At 35.8% G+C, this 19582-nt stretch overlaps 1 protein-coding gene across 6 annotated transcripts in view; it reads right to left on the reverse strand.

Moving 5' to 3' along the window:
- Positions 1-19582, reverse strand: part of LOC106072180 (uncharacterized) — an 84958-nt gene that overhangs the window by 25092 nt on the left and 40284 nt on the right. For 5 of the 6 annotated variants that reach the window (XM_056033720.1, XM_056033718.1, XM_056033717.1 and 2 more), the window contains exons 8-10: positions 17159-17288; positions 4140-4283; positions 2375-2511 (exon numbers count right to left, since the gene is read on the reverse strand). In XM_056033720.1, the coding sequence (XP_055889695.1) occupies positions 2375-2511; positions 4140-4283; positions 17159-17288 (411 nt within the window). The remainder of the gene's footprint in view (positions 1-2374; positions 2512-4139; positions 4284-17158; positions 17289-19582) is intronic. The other variant, XM_056033722.1, reaches the window with a different exon arrangement.

Genomic DNA, 19582 nt, shown 5'->3' on the forward strand with positions numbered 1-19582 from the left:
ACTTCATCCCCTATACACCCTAGTTATTTAAATGCTCTCTAAAACACTTCATCCCCTGTACACACTAGTTATTTAAATACTCTCTAAAACACTTCATCCCCTATACACACTGTTTATTTAAATGCTCTCTAAAACACTTCATCCCCTGTACACACTAGTTATTTAAATACTCTCTAAAACACTTCATCCCCTATACACACTGTTTATTTAAATACTCTCTAAAACACTTCATCCCCTATACACATACTAGTTATTTAAATACTCTCTAAAACACTTCATCCCCTGTACACACTATTTATTTAAATACTCTCTAAAACACTTCATCCCCTATACACACTATTTATTTAAATACTCTCTAAAACACTTCATCCCCTACACACACTAGTTATTTAAATACTCTCAAACACTTCATCCCCTGTACACACTAGTTATTTAAATACTCTCTAAAACACTTCATCCCCTGTACACACTATTTATTTAAATACTCTCTAAAACACTTCATCCCTTGTACACACTAGTTATTTAAATACTCTCTAAAACACTTCATCCCCTGTACACACTATTTATTTAAATACTCTCTAAAACACTTCATCCCCTATACACACTAGTTATTTAAATGCTCTCTAAAACACGCCATCCCCTATACACACTAGTTATATAAAATACTCTCCAAAACACTTCATCCCTTATACACACTAGTTATTTAAATACTCTCTAAAAACACTTCATCCCCTACACACACTAGTTATTTAAATACTCTCTAAAACACTTCATCCCCTATACACACTAGTTATTTAAATACTCTCAAACACTTCATCCCCTGTACACACTAGTTATTTAAATACTCTCTAAAACACTTCATCCCCTATACACACTAGTTATTTAAATACTCTCAAACACTTCATCCCCTGTACACACTAGTTATTCAAATACTCTCTAAAACACTTCATCACCTGTAGACACTAGTTATTTAAATACTCTCTAAAACACTTCATCCCCTATACACACTGTTTATTTAAATACTCTCTAAAACACTTCATCCCCTATACACATACTAGTTATTTAAATACTCTCTAAAACACTTCATCCCCTGTAGACACTAGTTATTTAAATACTCTCTAAAACACTTCATCCCCTATACACACTGTTTATTTAAATACTCTCTAAAACACTTCATCCCCTATACACATACTAGTTATTTAAATACTCTCTAAAACACTTCATCCCCTATACACACTATTTATTTAAATACTCTCTAAAACACTTCATCCCCTACACACACTAGTTATTTAAATACTCTCAAACACTTCATCCCCTGTACACACTAGTTATTTAAATACTCTCTAAAACACTTCATCCCCTGTACACACTATTTATTTAAATACTCTCTAAAACACTTCATCCCTTGTACACACTAGTTATTTAAATACTCTCTAAAACACTTCATCCCCTGTACACACTATTTATTTAAATACTCTCTAAAACACTTCATCCCCTATACACACTAGTTATTTAAATGCTCTCTAAAACACGCCATCCCCTATACACACTAGTTATATAAAATACTCTCCAAAACACTTCATCCCTTATACACACTAGTTATTTAAATACTCTCTAAAAACACTTCATCCCCTACACACACTAGTTATTTAAATACTCTCTAAAACACTTCATCCCCTATACACACTAGTTATTTAAATACTCTCAAACACTTCATCCCCTGTACACACTAGTTATTTAAATACTCTCTAAAACACTTCATCCCCTATACACACTAGTTATTTAAATACTCTCAAACACTTCATCCCCTGTACACACTAGTTATTCAAATACTCTCTAAAACACTTCATCACCTGTAGACACTAGTTATTTAAATACTCTCTAAAACACTTCGTTTTTTTTCCCAAACCGCTACACTTACATTATGTTAAATGATTCACAAAATGTTAATCTGACAAACAGTAAGATGTTTTTTCTTACAAAGGTAAAACAGAGAATAATTAAACAGTTTTGTAAATGCAGTCAACCGTGAGCCACAAAATAAAGCATTATAAGCTGCATAAAACCTGCAAGTTAGACAACTCCTATGAGGTGTACAAAAGTATTATTATTGGTCGTGTGCATTAAGTTAAATAATAAATTATGGTCCTATACCTCAAGTATTGTAACCTAATGAAACTTTACAAGAAGACATGTCTTGATCCTAGGCTTTATTGAGCAAGAATGACAAAACAGTTCACGATAACACAGTAGACTCACACAAGCTGACCTGGACACCAAGACATTTTGACACACAAGAACAGATCAGTTCACAACACACAACAAGAACATATATACACAACAAGTATACGTATAGAAACATATTTTTGTATACCTCTGGCATTAGTATATTTGTTGGTAAGACTAATTGAAGAAATCCAACATCATAGTAATCAATACAAGCTGCTGCTGAAAAGTTGCTTAATTTAACAACAATGCCTTGATCAGACTGATAAGAAAGAATGTTTCCACCTGAAAACAAAATATGGACACATTCAAAGGTCAATTCAGAATGTTTGAGTTATATATATACCTCACCAAGAATAACCTGAACTTAGAAATTCCGTAATCATATTCCTATAAAAAAGGGTGACAAGACTAACTGCTCCAACTATCGAGGCATTACACTTCTGTCAGTAGCAGGAAAGAGCTTTGCTCGAGTATTGCTCGATCGACTAACCCACTCTTTAGTGGACGAGGTCTTATCTGAGAGCCAATGTAGTTTCAGAGCCGGTAGAGGTAAACATGATATTTGTTTTGCGATAATTACAAGAAAAATGCGAAGAGCAGAACCTAAGCCTATACGCTGCCTTTGTGAACCTCACCAAGGCTTTCGACACGATCAGTCGCAATGGTTTGTGGTGAATTTTGGCCAGGCTGGGATGCCCACCTAGGTTCCTATCCATTCTCAAACAGTTTCACGTGGGAAAAAAGGCCAGATCAGATACAACGGTGACCTGTCTGATCACTTCCGAATAGAAAATGGCGTGAAGCAGGGCTGTGTACTTGCTCCTACTCTATTCGCTATCTTCTTTACCGTAATGCTGGGTCAAATGAGGCAGGAATTGCACGAAGGCATCTACATCAGGTTTCGTTCGGACAGCAATGTGTTCAATCTTCGACGTCTACTATCCCATACAAAAACAAAGGAGATAGTCATAACGGATCTTCTCTATGCCGATTGCGCCCTGCTAGCTCACAATGAACATAATCTCCAGAACGAGGTCAATAAATTTGCATACGCTACCGCTTCTTTCGGTCTATCTATAAACCTCGGGAAAATTAAGTCATGTTCCAGAAGTCTCCATAAAACCTACTCAGCCCAAAGATGACCGTAAACGGACAGCCCCTTAACGTAGTAGACCATTACACATATCTAGGTAGTATAGTATCAAATGACGCCTCACTTTCAAGGGAAGTTGATAACCGTCTGGCCAGGGCCAGTAGCGCTTTTAGACGCCTTCAGGAGAGGGTACTATACAGAAAGCAACTAAGACTACTTGAGCGCTTTCACTAAAGATGCTTACGCTCCATCATGGACATACCTCCGTAAGACCGCACTACAAATAGCGATGTCCTAGTGAACGCCGGTATAGACAGTATAGAGGGGCTTCTTATGATCCGACAGTTACGCTGGGCAGGTCACGCATTCCGTATGGGAGACGAACGTATGCCAAAGGCAGTCTTTTTTGGTGAGCTAAAAGGTGGTCGACGTAACAGGGAAACGCTTTAAAGACCAGCTTCGGCGCCAACTTTCCTTAGCTGACATAGAAGACAGCACCTGGTTACATATATATATATGCTTAAAGCATGCTCACAGCGCTATGGTTAAATCTCATTTGTTGACCAGTGGGGGAATCTGGGAGAATGTTTCCCGTGCTGCCTTTAAGAGCTCAGTTAACACAACACAGCTCGTGTTGGGTTCGAACCTCAAGCCCGCTTGATAGGTAGCCAAACCAAGCTCAAGTGTACCTCTCCGCTGATAAACAAAACTTATGTACAAGTAAACATTATTAGCAATATTAAATTTAAATTTAAGCATTTCTTATAATAACTTAATTGGCCAATTAATTACTAAATTTTATTGTCATGTTACTTACTAGTCCAATTCAGGTAAAGAATACCCAGATTATTTAAATGTTTAGCAGCAGAGCTCAACTGTAACATTAGAATTTGTGTTATTCCTGAGTCAAAACCACTAGGAGTGCAAGCTCTGAGACTATCTTGCAGAGTAAAATATCCTGCTGAAAATATATCAATAAAAGAAAATATTAACAACTACTCGACCGGCCGGCGTAGCATACGCCGCTATTTAGCAGGGTTGGCCTTAGGCTACTGCAACCTGTGCGACCGCAGTAGGCCCCGCACTTATATAGGACCCGCGCTAATTTTAGGTGTATAAATTATTAAATTAAACCATTTGATAACTTATAACAGATTTCCCGCGGCCTTCTGTCGATTTACCAAGAGCTCCTGGAAAACTCCTGAAATAGCAAAATATACGAAAAAGTCCTGGAAATATCCGGAAATTATTAAAATCTTTTGAAAACTCATACAAATCTCCTGAAATATATAGACAAAAATTTTCAATATGGAAAATGCCAATATTACGATCGATTAAAAAAACACACGACATTATGCAATACCCGTAATTGTGGAATCTAGTGAAAGAAGCTTCTCGCGCCTCATACTAATGAAGAATTACTTGAGGTCAACAATTCTAGTAGATAGATTGAAACATTTAGTAATTCTTGCTATTGAGCGTGATCTATGTAGGAAATAGTATTTTTATGATAGACTGCATTACTTCGCTACACGCAAGGCTTGTAAAGTAATTCTGTACGTAATAAAGAATGAAGAAAATGCAAAGACGAATTTATTTTCCAATACAAACTCTTAATTTTCACTTATTATCCGTATCCCTACCCAAACTTGACCCCGCAAAATCCGTTTCGCATAGGGCCCCACAATGGTTAAGTTCGGCCCTTCTATTTAGTAACGGTTGAATAGAGGGTAGATTACTTGTTCACTTTCCCATACTTCTTGTTCACAATGGTTAAGTCCAGCCTTGCTATTTAGTGACGGGTCAATACTACTTGTTCTCCCCCCCCCTTCTTTTTTTACGTGGGGTAAACTCTAGTCCGACTTTTAGAAATAAAAGAGTGATCTTTCCCTTGCGTCTTGTCCAAACTGTTGAGCCATGAAGAGAATTATATATATAGATAGCTCAAAAGAAGCAAAAGTACATTGTATAAAAATGTGAAGAATGAAAATAATTTTACACTGTATAACTCTAACTCAGATGTCATTTAAAAGGCACCTGAGATAAGCTCTGATTGGGAAAAGTAATGGAAGAAATTCTCCTACCAATATTTATGAGTGTTTCTCAAAATGAAGCCTGATTTGGTGTTCAATGAACTACTGGAATAATTAACTAGTATGTGAACTCTAATTCAGTGCAGAAAATATAATTTTTAGTTCTTCTTGGTAACAAAATAAATTCTGTAACATCACTATTGACTTCACACTGAAACATAGATCAAAATATATATACATTATATATATATATATATATATATATATATATATATATATATATATATATATATATATATATATATATATTGTTGTAACTCTAGGGTAGGCACTCAACGTAAGGCAGGCAACTCAACACAGTTTAACACGAAATAAATAGGTGTGTTTATTCACTAGGACAAACACATAACATCCTTCAGCTTCCTCAGAGTCTTGCTACTAATTTACCAGTCCTTTAGACAGCAACCCGAATGTGGACCAACGACAGCCTTCCCCGCTTTGCTCCAGGTCCCTTCTACAACCTTCAGGCAGCACCAAAAGCTGGCTTCTTAGTTTCCAAACATTTAGACTCTTCACGATCCCTGATGCACTGTTATTCTCTCCATCCTAGGTAGGGGTTTTCAAACTCAAAACCCACTGGTAGAGGGTTTTAAGCTCAAAACCCCTGGTAGTAGGTTTTAAACTCAAAACCCACTGGTATGCAATGGCGGATCCAGAACTTTAGAGTGGGGGGGGGGGGCGATTTTTTTCCAAACCCTAACCCTAACGCACAGTAAACCCTAACCCTATGCATAAACGTGCGTACAGCCTATATATATATATATATTCGATATATGAGAATAAAATAAGACTGTTTCCATAGACATATATATATAGACTGGACGATAAAGTAAAAATTATTATGGGAAACATTTGGGAAAAAGATAAGTTTGTATGAGTTATACAGCAGTTATGAGCAGTGTAAAATTAAAAGTATTTATAGTTTGTTTGTTTTTCAGCCATAACCTATATAATTGATAGAACCCCTTCTGTATTATTATATCTCTAATCGTGCCTAATTATAAATAGTTTTAAATGCTAGATTTAGATCTAGTCTATATAAATACTATAGTAAAAAATACTACTTACTACTAGATCTAGTACTATACTACTATACTATACTATAAACTATAATTGTAATCTGTATAGTCTAGTCTATAGTTAGTATATAAATAGTCTAGGACTAGATTCAAGATTGTCACTAGATCTATAATCTATACTTATACTAGATCTAGTCTATAGTCTGCATGCATAGATGATAGACTGACTAGTTTAATAGTTAGTAGTAAAAAGTATGAAAAGTATTAGACCTAGTTATTACAAATATTAGTCATATTTATTAGATTTAGATCTATCAATATTAAACTAGTGACAGTCACGGTGTCAGTGATACTGAATTATTCTGACTTACTGAAACTGAAAGTTAATGTGTATAATATTCTTTTTTTTTTTCAACCTTTAGAATTTATCCTTGGCCTATCGTACTACGAACATTAGAGCACGTTCTGCTCATTTTCTTTGACTTTTTTGACTAAAAACTAATTCTAACAATTTGAATCGATAAGACGACCGCCATACATTAATAAAGAAGCCATGTCAACAAACATAGATCCACATCACAAACCTATATATATATTTGCCTATGTCTATGATTATGAAACAAAGGCAAAATATTGGGAATATGGCAGTTTTTTACTTTTGAAAACTAAAGATCATAATTATATATTGGCTGAAATGTTAGTCCTAGAATTTATAGCTCGATTGCCGCCATTTTTTTCACATAGATAGAGTACATAAAACATATTTGACTTCCCCCAAATAAAAATAACTTCCTACTTCCAGTCTATATTTATTTATGTCTATGACTGTTTCTCAATCTTCGGCGAAAAAAAAACAGAAAAAAAAAACTGTCATGTTGAGGCCTTTCTCTTGCAAACTTGGGGGTCTGGGAAAGCGCTGTAAGTTTCCTCAGTGAATTCGGGGCGAAGCCCCGACGCCAAAAGTGTTTTCTTGCATTTTTCACGACTGAAACGCATTCTCCTGACATCTACAGCTCATTACTTACTAGTGGGGTTCGGGGCGAAGCCCCGACGCCAAAAGCGTTTTCTTGCATTCTTTACTGCAGAAAGGCATTCTCCTGACATCTACAGCTCATTGTTTATCAGTGGGGTTCGGGGCGAAGCCCCGACTCCAAAAGCGTTTCCTTGCATTTTTCACGGCTGAAACGCATTCTCCTGACATCTACAGCTCATTACTTACTAGTGGGGTTCGGGGCGAAGCCCCGACGCTAAAAGCGTTTTCTTGAATTTTTCACGATAGAAACGCATTCTCCTGACATCTACAGCTCATTATTTATCTGTAGGGTTCGGGGCGAAGCCCCGACGCAAAAAGCGTTTTCTTGCATTTTTCACGGCTGAAACGCATTCTCCTGACATCTAAAGCTCATTATTTATTAGTGGGGTTTGGGGCGAAGCCCCTACTCCAAAAGTGCTTGCTTGCATTTTTCACGGCTGAAACGCATTCTCCTGACATCTAAAGCTCATTATTTATTAGTGGGGTTCGGGGCGAAGCCCCTACTCCAAAAGCGTTTTCTTGCATTCTTCACTGCAGAAACGCATTCTCCTGACATCTACGGCTTATTATTCATCAGTGAGGTTCGGGGCGAAGCCTCAACGCTAAAAGCGTTTTTTAGCATTCTTCACTGCAGTAACGCATTCTCCTGACCTACAGCTCATTATTCATTCTATTATAAAGGACTTTTCGAATAATGTGGAAAAATATTCTAATATGAATTTATAGTCCCTTAATACATTGCAAATACAATACAACCGATTTGTTCTTTGAAAATATAAGATACCCAACATATTTAGATTAAGGCTTTGAGGATCGCAGCCGAAAAAAAAATCCATTAATAATATTCAATAAAATGTAAGCATAAATTGTGAGTTATAGTCCTAAATTTATTTAACTAGAAAAATATCAGATTGAGTAAAGGTTGGAAAAAGTCGACTAGGAAAAGGTTATCTGGCTTTTGAACTCATCTCAACCGTGACTGTTATATTAACAAATTTCGTTTGAATTATAACTTTTCCAAAGCAAAGTCTTTCTTAAAATAGTTATGATAAATACATGTGAAATTACACAAACTCTGTCTGGAAAGGGGAGGGGCGGTAAAATGAAAACGATTAATCCTCGCTCCTTTTTATAATTTCTGCTAATGATTGCATTTTGCATTAAAGAATAGAGGTTGGGCGACTCGATATAAGAATTTACTTTATAGCATATATAAATTATATAAGTGACATATTTTTTTAAATTTTGTAATTTCTTACTATAATACAAAAAGAAAAAGTATTGGTTTGTGCGATGGGGGTAAGGTGATTGCATGTATCGCACTTCCACCTGTTTATATTATATAGATATTCGACTAATTTTGTTCACATACTATGATTTCTCCATAAAAGTAGGACCGCCCCCCCCCCACTCAAAGGGTTTAGATGGGAAGGGCAGTAGAGGTATTCGCTCCTCCCCTTCCGATCGGCCAAAGATGAAGGACATAATATATAGACCGGTTAAAATACCAATAACAAGTTTTAATCATATGGATATTTAAGTGATTCTGTTAGCAAGCTGTGATTATTGCAAATAATTAGGACCGCCCTCCCCACTCGAAAGTTTATGGTGGGTGGGGGGGCGGATTGATGCCATCGCCCCCTCCCGACCCTACCAAATCGGCCAAAATACTAGAAGGGGGGAGGGCGAGAAAATCTAAAAATAGGTTGAAATATAAATAATTAGTATATATTATTAACATAAGTAATAAATTCGAATACAAATTGTGTGAATTATATACTAAAATTCGTCCGCCCCCCCCCGGGGGGTCGGCCGAGTGGGGGGGGGGCGATCGCCCCTACCGCCCCCCCCCTGGATCCGCCAGTGCTGGTATGGGGTTTGAAACTCAAAACCCCCTGGTAGGGGTTTTCAAACTCAAAACCCGCTAGTAGGGGGTTTAAAACTAAAAACCCCTAGTAGTAGGTTTTAAACTCAAAACCTACTGGTATGGGGCTTTAAACGCAAACTCCTTGGTTTGGGGTTTCAAACTCAAAACCCTCTGGTAGGGGTTTTCAACTGAAAAACTTGTGGTAGGGGGTTTTAAACTCAAAAGCCCCTTGGCTGTGCTAGGGCAAGTGATGGTTTAGTATTAAAATTTCACCTAAAATAAACAAAATTAAAGCAAAAGATCAGTCACTAACCCCCCACCCCTCCCGTGGGAAGGGATTTCATTTCGTCGGGGGGGGGGTCGGCTACGCCCATGATATATATATATATATATATATATATATATATATATATATATATATATATATATATATATATATATATATATATATCGTAGATCTAATTTCTAAATTTTGAATAATTTGGATGTAATTTAGATAAGATTTACGTAAAATAAAAACAAGCCTAGATAATCTATCAATACACTGAATGCAACGTTAAATTTAAAAAGAGATTAGTTTTAGTATATTATAAAATTGCAAAATAGATCTAGACATATGGAGATCAAAATCTCTTATCTTGTACACTTTAAGTCTAGATTTAGATCTAGAATTTCAATTTCAATTTTAATTAGAATATAAATCTAGATTTATTGTAAAAAAAAAAAAAGATTTAGTGTTAAAAATCTAGATTTAGTGTAAAAAAATCTAGATCTAGTGTAAAAAATCTAGAGTAGAAAAAATTCTTAAGCCTACGTCACACGGCCTAGTTAGACTAAAATGTGTTTTTTTCTATACGAGATAGCTAACGAGGGTACATAGATATGGAGGAAACTGATTCTTAAAGTATTTGTGTGACCTATATATATATATATATATATATATATATATATATATATATATATATATATATATATATATATATATATAGAGAGAGAGAGAGAGAGAGAGAGAGAGAGAGAGAGAGAGAGAGAGAAAGAAAGAGAGAGAATCTCAGATAAATCAAATACCGTTAATTAAATTTTTGGGATGATCTTGTATTAAAATTATATCTACCATAGCATTGTGGAGAGATTATCATACCATACTTTGGTGTTAGGAAGTTGTTTTCCTTAAAAATCCGGAACATAAAATTAAGATAAAATTTGATTTTGTAACGTTTAACCAAGAAAATTAATTGTAGTATAAGATAGAAAAGCGATTTAAAAAAAAAAAATAGAGTTAAAATGTTTTTCATAAAAATCCGGAACAACCAATTTTTGTAAACGAGAAGAAGATTATTTGTTTTATTTGTTAGAAGAGGGATTTCAAACAGTTATTTGGCGTTAGTGGATTTTTCTAATAAAATTATGAACAATATTGGCGACGATTTGTAAGAATATTAATGTTATGTAGGTCGTTTTCTTTTTCAAAACTAAATCCGGAACATTCTTTACCGATTAAAAAACTTTTTATATGTTTCAGCAAGAAAATTAAATGTAAAATAAGTCTAACAAACCTAATAGCGGCTTTTCCCCTCACGAGGGCTACTAAAAGTGATTTTCAATAATAGTTTCTAGTAAATTACTTTTTTTTATTTTAAAATCCTGAACAACCTATTGTCGATAATTTTGAAAAAAAAAGGTCATCTGACATACATTTGTATTAAATTGAAAATACGGAACGATTTGATATCGATGGGGATTTTCATTTTACATTTATATGCTATTTACATAAAAAAAAACGAAACAACATATGATTGATCAAGTGTTTTGCAACCTTTAAACATGGAAATTAAATATAATATAAATTAGAAGAGCAAACAGAGATTCGTTGACATTGACTTGTTTTCACAAAACCATCCGGAACAATCTATTATAGATAGTTAAAACTATAGAAAAGAACATTTAAGGTTAAATCAGATTTTCCATTGCTTTTAGTATTTGTATTTTTTAACCTAAACGTGATGGACAGACAAAATGAAAAAAAAAAGGCTTCTATCCTGATGGGGCACTAAACAAAAAATAAAATCTGCTTATTTAGAAATTTTTAAGGAACTAGTTTAGCACCGCAACATGTTGCGACATTACGCTAATGCACGAAAGTCGCTGCATAAAAAGTACATTTTAAAAAATGTGCGTGATATTTACATACAAAGTGCATTATTAGCATTTATAAACAAACATAAATGTCTTTTAATTTTAGCAGCTAGTTGACCAGAAAAAAACACCATTAACTATCTATACTATTAAGTATAAAGTAAGGCGTATGTATATATGTATGTATGTGACTAATAGAATTCAAAACCGCTTGACCAATCTTGATAAAACTTGGCAGGAATGTTCCTTGTGTACTAAGTTAGACCGTAGTGTATGTATTGTAGCCCTAAAACAAAATTAAGACCCTAAAAAAAGTTGTCCGACTCTATTAAAGCTATAGTATTTATGGATCTAGGCCATGTTTACAATGTGACATAAGAAAAGATCGAAAGGATTTAGATCTAGATCTAATTTTAAGAAATACACTTTGCGAAGAAAGTTTTTTACTTTGACACATGAAAATACAAAAGATGGTCAATTGATTTCATTATATAAAAAAATTAACCTTCAAATTTGTGTTTCAAAATCATTTTTACATAAATTAGTTCATTATATCTGTGACTACAGATTTCCTGACGAACATTCTTTCATTAGACAATACCGTAATGTTTCTTTCCATCCCTAGATCTAAAACTCTAAGATGATAAAACTTCTCTTCTCACAGATAGTTTTATACTTTAACACATTAACATACTAATTATAGTCCATTCATTTCATATTTTGATCAAATTAACATTCAAATTTGGTTTTCTAAAGCATTTTTAATAGACTACATTCGTTTATGAAAGCTGCGAAGCCGAGTTGAGATAGGCCTGCCCTAGATCTATATTCATCATGGGCGTAGCCAGGATTTTTTTTCGGGGGGGGGGGGGGTTTGGGGGGGTGAATTTTTTCTCCCCCCCCCCGACCCCCGCCCGGGAAAAAAAATTATATGTATTTATGTGTGTGTATGTATGTGTGTGTACATAATCTTTATTACATTCTGACCCTTCATTCTTTCGGAAGACGTTTATTGTGCCCTAGACCCTAGAATAGGTTCTTCCATGAGTTAGTGAAAAAATTGTAGATTCCCCGACATTACTAGCAAAGGGGTCTGGGGGAGCGCTAGGAGCTCCCCCAGCGCAGGGCGCCCCCAAGCACTATTTCTGATATTGAAAACCAACAAAATGCATATTCTGAGGTATCAACAGTGCATTTTCCTGCTATTATAAAGTTCTATTTCAAAAACCTAATGTGTTATTCTTAGTGACTTAGACCCTCCCTCGTCGTTCGGCGCATTTGCCATCAAGCTGTTTCCATAACATTGTGGACTCCCCGCCATTACTAGCAAGGGGGTCTGGGCGATCGCCAGGAGCACCCCAGCGCGGGGCGAAGCCCCGCCGCCAAGCACTATTTCTGGTATTGAAAGCCAACAAAATGCATATTCTGAGGTATCTACAGTCCATTTTAATGCTATTAAAAAGTTTTATTTCAAAAACCTAATGTGCTATTCTTACTGACTTAGACCCTCCCACGCCGTTCGGAGCATTTGACGTCAAGCAGTTTCCATAAAAATCTGTCACTGGTAATGTCTGAAGCCTCTTCCCACCTACCATGAGGACCTCCATGAATGAGTGGCGTCAAGTTGTACTAGGATATCATTGCAACTCTTCTTATGCGTAATTCATTTTGTCGGAGAACATGTCCCGCAAACCTCATGCGTCGTTCTATCACAATCTTACTAAGGGGTCGACTCCCAGTTCGGCATAGGATTTCCTTGATTTAGATCCGACCTCTATAACTGACTCCTGAAATCTGTCTTAGCCATCTTTGTTGAGCTATATTTAGTGTTTTTCGATTTTGGTAGATGACTATTCACTGCAGTTTATTAATGGAGCCCTGCCACTGGTTAAAATGTGTAACCTCTCTTGAATACGCTCTTGGAATTAAATGACTGTAGTTTGCTTTAGATTTTATATCGAAAAGAGAAGTTTTATCGTCAAAATCTTCTGTTGGGGGTTTTCCACCTCAAAATGCTCTGTAGGGGGATCTTAGACTCGAAACCATCTGGAGGGGTTTTAAACTTTAAAAAAAAAGCCATCTGTAGAAGAAACTCAAAACCCCCGATTGGCTTGGCTACGCTCAAATAATTTTAGTGTGTAATTTGCACCAAACCCCTCTGAATGGGGGTTTAAACTCAAAACCCCTTTCGGCAACGCTCATAGCATTTTGAGTGCGTAATTTGCTTTTTTTCTTACACTGAAGATGGCGGGGGGTTTAAACTCAAAACCCCTTTGACTACGCTCATAGATTTTAGAGTGAGTAATTTTCTTTTATTTATATTGAAGAAGTACTTTTTAGCTTCAAACTCCACTGGAGGGGAGTTTAAACTCAAAACCCCATAGACTACACTCATAACATTTTTAGTGTATAATTTGCTTTTTTTTATTATTAAAAAGAGTTATTTTTACCTGAAGTGAAGTGGGGTTTAAACTCAAAACTGAGTCATTTAGCTATGCTCATAACATTTTGAGTGCGTCATTAGCTTTTTTTTTATATTGAAGAGGGGGTTTATCGTAAATTTTTGAGGGGGTTTTAAAATAAAAATCTTCCTTAACTGTGCTCTTGGAATTAGGGGATTTTCGTTTGCATTTCTTTTTTTTTTGTTTTGTTTTATAGAAGAGGGGGAGTTAACTGCAAAAACCCCAGGTAGGGGGTTTAAAGCTCAAAACCCCTGGTAGGGGGTTTTAAACTCAAAACCCCTAGTAGGGGTTTTTAAACTCGAACAGCTGTGGTAGGCGTTTTAAACTCGAGCCCCCCTGGTAGATGTTTTTAAACTCGAACCCCCCTGGTAGGGGGTTTTAAACTCAAAACCCCTTTGTTGTGCTAGGGCAAGTGATGGTTTAGTATTAAAATCTCACATAAAATAAACAAAATCAAAGCAAAAAATCAGTCACTAAATTCCGACTCCCCCCCCCCCCAAAGGGGGGGATTTCATTTCGGGGGGGGGGGGGTTGAACCCCAAGAACCCCCCCCCCCCTGGCTACGCCCATGATATTCATTCATGAATCGCGTACTAAAAATTATTTCGTTTTATTGTCTACTTTATAATCCCATTCATTTAACACTCTTTTCGTTTTTAATAGATATGAATGTATCGGCTTCGGGTAAACCCATTTTCGCAAAATTAATTTTATTTTCGTAGCGAAAAAGAAAAAACTTGAAAGGATCATTAGCTAAGTTTAACATACATCTAAATCCAATCCACTAGATTAGTAAACACAAACTTAGACCCGCAGGCCGCGGGTAATGTCAGGCTAGTTATTTATATTTGTTGTAAACATTTCTTTTATTTGACTTAGTAATACTGAAAATACACAGAAATCGTCCTTTTTTGTTAGCATATTATAACATTGCCTCCCTTTCATTTACGTAATTTTTTAAGAATGAGGTACCGGTAGTTCCGTATTCCCCCCGAGTCACGTGGTTGTGTGTATACAACGCGCACCGTGCTTAGGTTTAGTAAGTTTGTAGTGGGAATCTGAAGCGTTTTAAGTCAATATTTAGTGGTTTCAATCTACTCCTTAGCGCTAAACTATAATTTGTTAATAACAGGAGAATCTAGAGATACATTTTTTAATAGTTTCAACTAAAACAAATAGTTAAACCTTTGATAGAAGGTGCCGAAGCGTTGGCCTATAATCTGCCTTACTGAGATCAAGATTTCTTGATGTACAATGAATGACTACAATTACAGTTCTTAGCATTCGGGTAACCAGTTCAAGAAAAAAAAGTAACACTTTCATCCCCCCTTCCTTGTGCGTAATAGGCTTCAAAACCCCCAATTCGCTTGGCTACGCTAAAATAATCTTAGTGTGTAATTTGCGTTTTTTTTTATATTGAAGAAGTATTTTTTAGCATCAAACCCTTGTGAAGGGAGATATGAACTCAAAACCCCTTTTGGCAACGCTCATAGCATTTTAGTGCGTAATTTGCTTTTTTTTACATTGAAGATGTATTTTTTAACTTCAAACCCCGCTGGCGGGGGGTTTAAACTCAAAACCCATATGGCTACGCTCTTAGATTTTAGAGTGTGTAATTTGCTTTTTTTTTTATTGAAGATGTATTTTTTGCTTCAAACTCCACTGGAGGGAGCTTAAACATAAAACTGAGTGAAAACCCATTTAGCTACGCTCATAACATTTTGAGTGCATAATTTGCTTTTTTTTTCATATTGAATAGGGGGTCTATCGTAAATTTTGGAGGGGGGTTTTAAATCTAAATCTTCCTTAACTGTGCACTTGGAATTTGGGGATTATCGTTTGCATTTTTTGTGTGTTTCGTTTTATAGAAGAGGGGGATTTAACTACAAAAACCCCTGGTAGGGGGGTTTCAAACTCAAAACCCCTGGTAGGGGTCTTAAACTCTAAACCCACTGGTAGGGGTTTTAAACTCAAAACCCCTTTAGCTGTGCTGGGGCAAGTGATGGTTTAGTATTAAAATCTCACCTAAAATTAACAAAATCAAAGCAAAAAAAATGTCACTAAAGTGCGTCTTCCCCCCCCCCCTGGCTACGCCCATGATATATATATATATATATATATATATATATATATATATATATATATATATATATATATATATATATATATATGTATATATGCATGTATGTATGTATGTATGTATGTATGTATGTATGTATGTATGTATGTGTGTTTTGTGTAGTTTACACCAAGCTTTTTTTTAATCTTACAAGAACTTTTGTAAAAACATCTGTATGTGAATGTATCATCAGCAATGTGTTGACGCTTGTTGTGGACTATAAAGGAAATATCATTGATAATTTAAACACATCCTTATAACAGTTCTTGGCCCTTTATGAAAACATTCGTATAGTTATTTGAACATTCGGGAAGTTTGTTGAAGTACTGTGTATATTTTAAAATGTAAAAATTGAGGAGCAACAGCAATGGAAATATAGGAAGACAAGGCCATTCTTTTCTATGTTGTCCTACTATCACGTGACTTTGGTTAAAGTAGGTCAGAAATACGGAACTACCTCATTGGTTTATTTTTATGAAACAATCGCTTGCATAATTAATTTTATAAATTAAGCGGTTTGTTTTTAGAAAACAAAAGTAACCGTTGCACCTAAACTTTGCAAGGCGCATCGCATGGTGAAATAATATTTTAAATTTCTCTTCTAGGTTTCAAGATCTGAGTGTGGACAGAAGGACATTTTGCACAAACCTAATAGCGGCTTTTCCCCTTACGGGAGGCGATAAAAAAGGTGGATGCTCTTTCTCGAAAGCAGATCTTTTAGGTAAAGTGTGTCATTTCTCATGCTGTCCTCATATATCTGTACAAAATGGTGACCACTCTAATAGCTTGAATTATTTATGACATTGTAATGCTATTGTACAATCTTGGCCAAGACTGGCTTAAAAAGTCCTATTGCCAGTGTGATTCTATTGAGGCGGTACAGATATGATTTTTAATTATGCAACAATTCTAAAGAAAGTATAAGAACCTTATCTAAATATCTCAAAATCCAAACCTTGGTTATAAATTTATTAAAGGATAATGGCATGAGTCTATATTTTAACTTTTAGAAATTTAGGGAAATAAAAAAATAATATCAAAGCTTTATTTTTCAGGTAGCTGGCTTAAAATCCATGGAAAATTTAGTTGCAGATTGAAATAACTAACCTTCAAATTGTGAGCAAATCAATACATGGCAATCAAATCTTGCTGCCCATAATATCTGTATCACAGAGGAATGTTTTAACTTGCACAGTTTAGTACACACTTGCCACAAATAATCATCATCTACTGGATTCTGGTTAGAACAAAAAAAGAAATTACACTTTCATATATTTTACAGACCAAATATGAATAATGGCATTTCTAGTCATGCTACAGAGATGTGTAATAACAGACATTAAAACAATTCAAACCTCTGTCTTGTCTAGTTTAAATACTTGAATTAACGAACAGGGTGCACCAGTTGTGAAGACATTCTATTGATCTATTACAAACTCTTGTATACAGAAAGAACAACAGCTAATACAATAAATCACCTTCACCACATTTATCTCCACTTCAAATTGTCAAACAAACAAAAAAACCATAAGAAATACTTTTTAAAAAAATCTTATACGAAGTGTAGCTGTCTCAATTAGTTCGAATCAGTCCTGTAATTAAGTCTGTAATCATGATGATCATCAAACTCCTCTCTTGCAATAGCCCTGGACAGAAACCCTGCTGTTTTGCGTATGTGAGCTTGCGCTCCCAGAGCTAGTTTTATATGCAATTTTAGCTATTTTTTAAAATGTATTTTTGTTGTATAGGTTAGATCTATTTTTATATATTTTATTTTTATAGGTTAGTGTCAGATTTTATAATAGTACTTCCGCATATTTATATAGGTTAGTGCGGGATAGTATCATTGAGTTTGTTTATTTTGTTTCTGCTATTGATAGTTTTGTTATTGTTTCTGTAGATCTATTCTACTCCAATTCTAGAATCTATTGTTATTTTGTTTTTGTTGTGTAGCCTTTATAGTTATAGGCTTAGTGGCTTAGTTATAGTCTGTTTCTTGCTTTAGGGTTATAGTAGTAGGATATTGTAGATCTAGACTAGTTTATTGTAGTTTGTTTGTCGATCTAGGTCTAGGGTAGTAGTTGTAGTGATTTAGTTAGGTCGTTGGTTTGGTTAGTTTGTTAGTGTTTGTAGTGGTGTAGATTTAGAGGGTTTTAGTTAGTTGATGGGTTCAGTAGTAGTGATTAGTCAAGTTAGTAGTGTATATATTATATTTTATTATTGATTTATTTTTGTATGTAAATAAAGTTTCTTTTTGTTTTATTTATCGTAAACTAAAGTTTTGTTATCTTGTTTTCATTTAGTTAAGTTAGTATAGTTAGTTGTCTGGTTACTTAGGTGACTCTAGCCCCTTGGTCACCATACCGAGGTGCACAGATTGAGCCCACCAAGTAGCGCAAACATCTGCCTACTGTTGGTAAATTTTAATGTTGAGCAGTAGAGAATAGGTCCTCTCCCACTCGCGCCTGCCTGACCTGCTCACACGTACAACATACATGTCACCATACAGGTCGAGAATTTGTGGTTTCCCAGACCTGTCGAGACGGAGATAAGCAAGTCTGGGGTAGTCAAAAAGAATATGAGACACTGTTTTCTCTTCTTCCCCGCAGTGGGGGCCAACTTGAGTCAAAGTTTTGCCATAGCAATGAGAAATATGAGCCAACAGGACAGTGGCCTGTCCTGCACTGTGCTATAATAAGCTTGCTCAGGCCTGGAGAGCCTCCACCATGGGATAGTGCGGTCAGGGTGTCTCATGCGCTCCCAGACTCAGACTTGTCCCAGCACTCAAACCACTTTTCCATTTCTATTCTAGCCAGAGCATAACGAAAACTCACAGCGTGCTCGGTGAGTGGTGTTAGCCCTCCCTGGTGGGCCAAGGAATCTGCAATGGTGTTGCCAGTCACACCTATGTGACTAGGTACCCACTGCATTATTACAGGGGTGCCATAGCGTTGATTTATATTCAGTGATGCCATGATAACAGTGTCGATATTGAGGGAGGGGGCCATGGTCCAGGGCTTTGCAAAGCCTGAAGTACAGGCTTTGAGTTTTGAGTCAGTGACCACAATAATCTGTGTTGCCCTCAAATGCCCCTAGCCGAGTTGAGAGTCAATTACTTTTAAAGCTTCACAGACTGCCATGGCCTCTGCATCAAAACTGCAAACAATACAACATGGTCCAAAGATTCAGAGCCAAGAAACTGCTTTTCCAGAGTCTATCGATGCCGACCCATCAGTATATGCAAAAATGGCACTGGGCTTGAAGGCATTGATGGTCTCCATTGCTAGAATTTGAAGGTTGTTAGATGTCTTAGCTTAGGGTGTCTTAGGCGTAAGGGTCTACTAGTTTTAAGCGTATGTCTGGGGTCTTTGGGAGTAAAAATGTTGAATAATTTGTGTGTTGATGGTGAGGTCAGCTTTATCAGATTAGTGGCATGATTCATAAAAGACTGCATCTAGATAATCTTCTGGATCTCCAACCATCTACTAGTTTTCTAGCTGGGAGGTATTCATCCAGCCTTTTATACCGCTC

Source organism: Biomphalaria glabrata, chromosome 6 (assembly GCF_947242115.1).
Source record: "Biomphalaria glabrata chromosome 6, xgBioGlab47.1, whole genome shotgun sequence".
NCBI lineage: Eukaryota > Metazoa > Mollusca > Gastropoda > Planorbidae > Biomphalaria > Biomphalaria glabrata.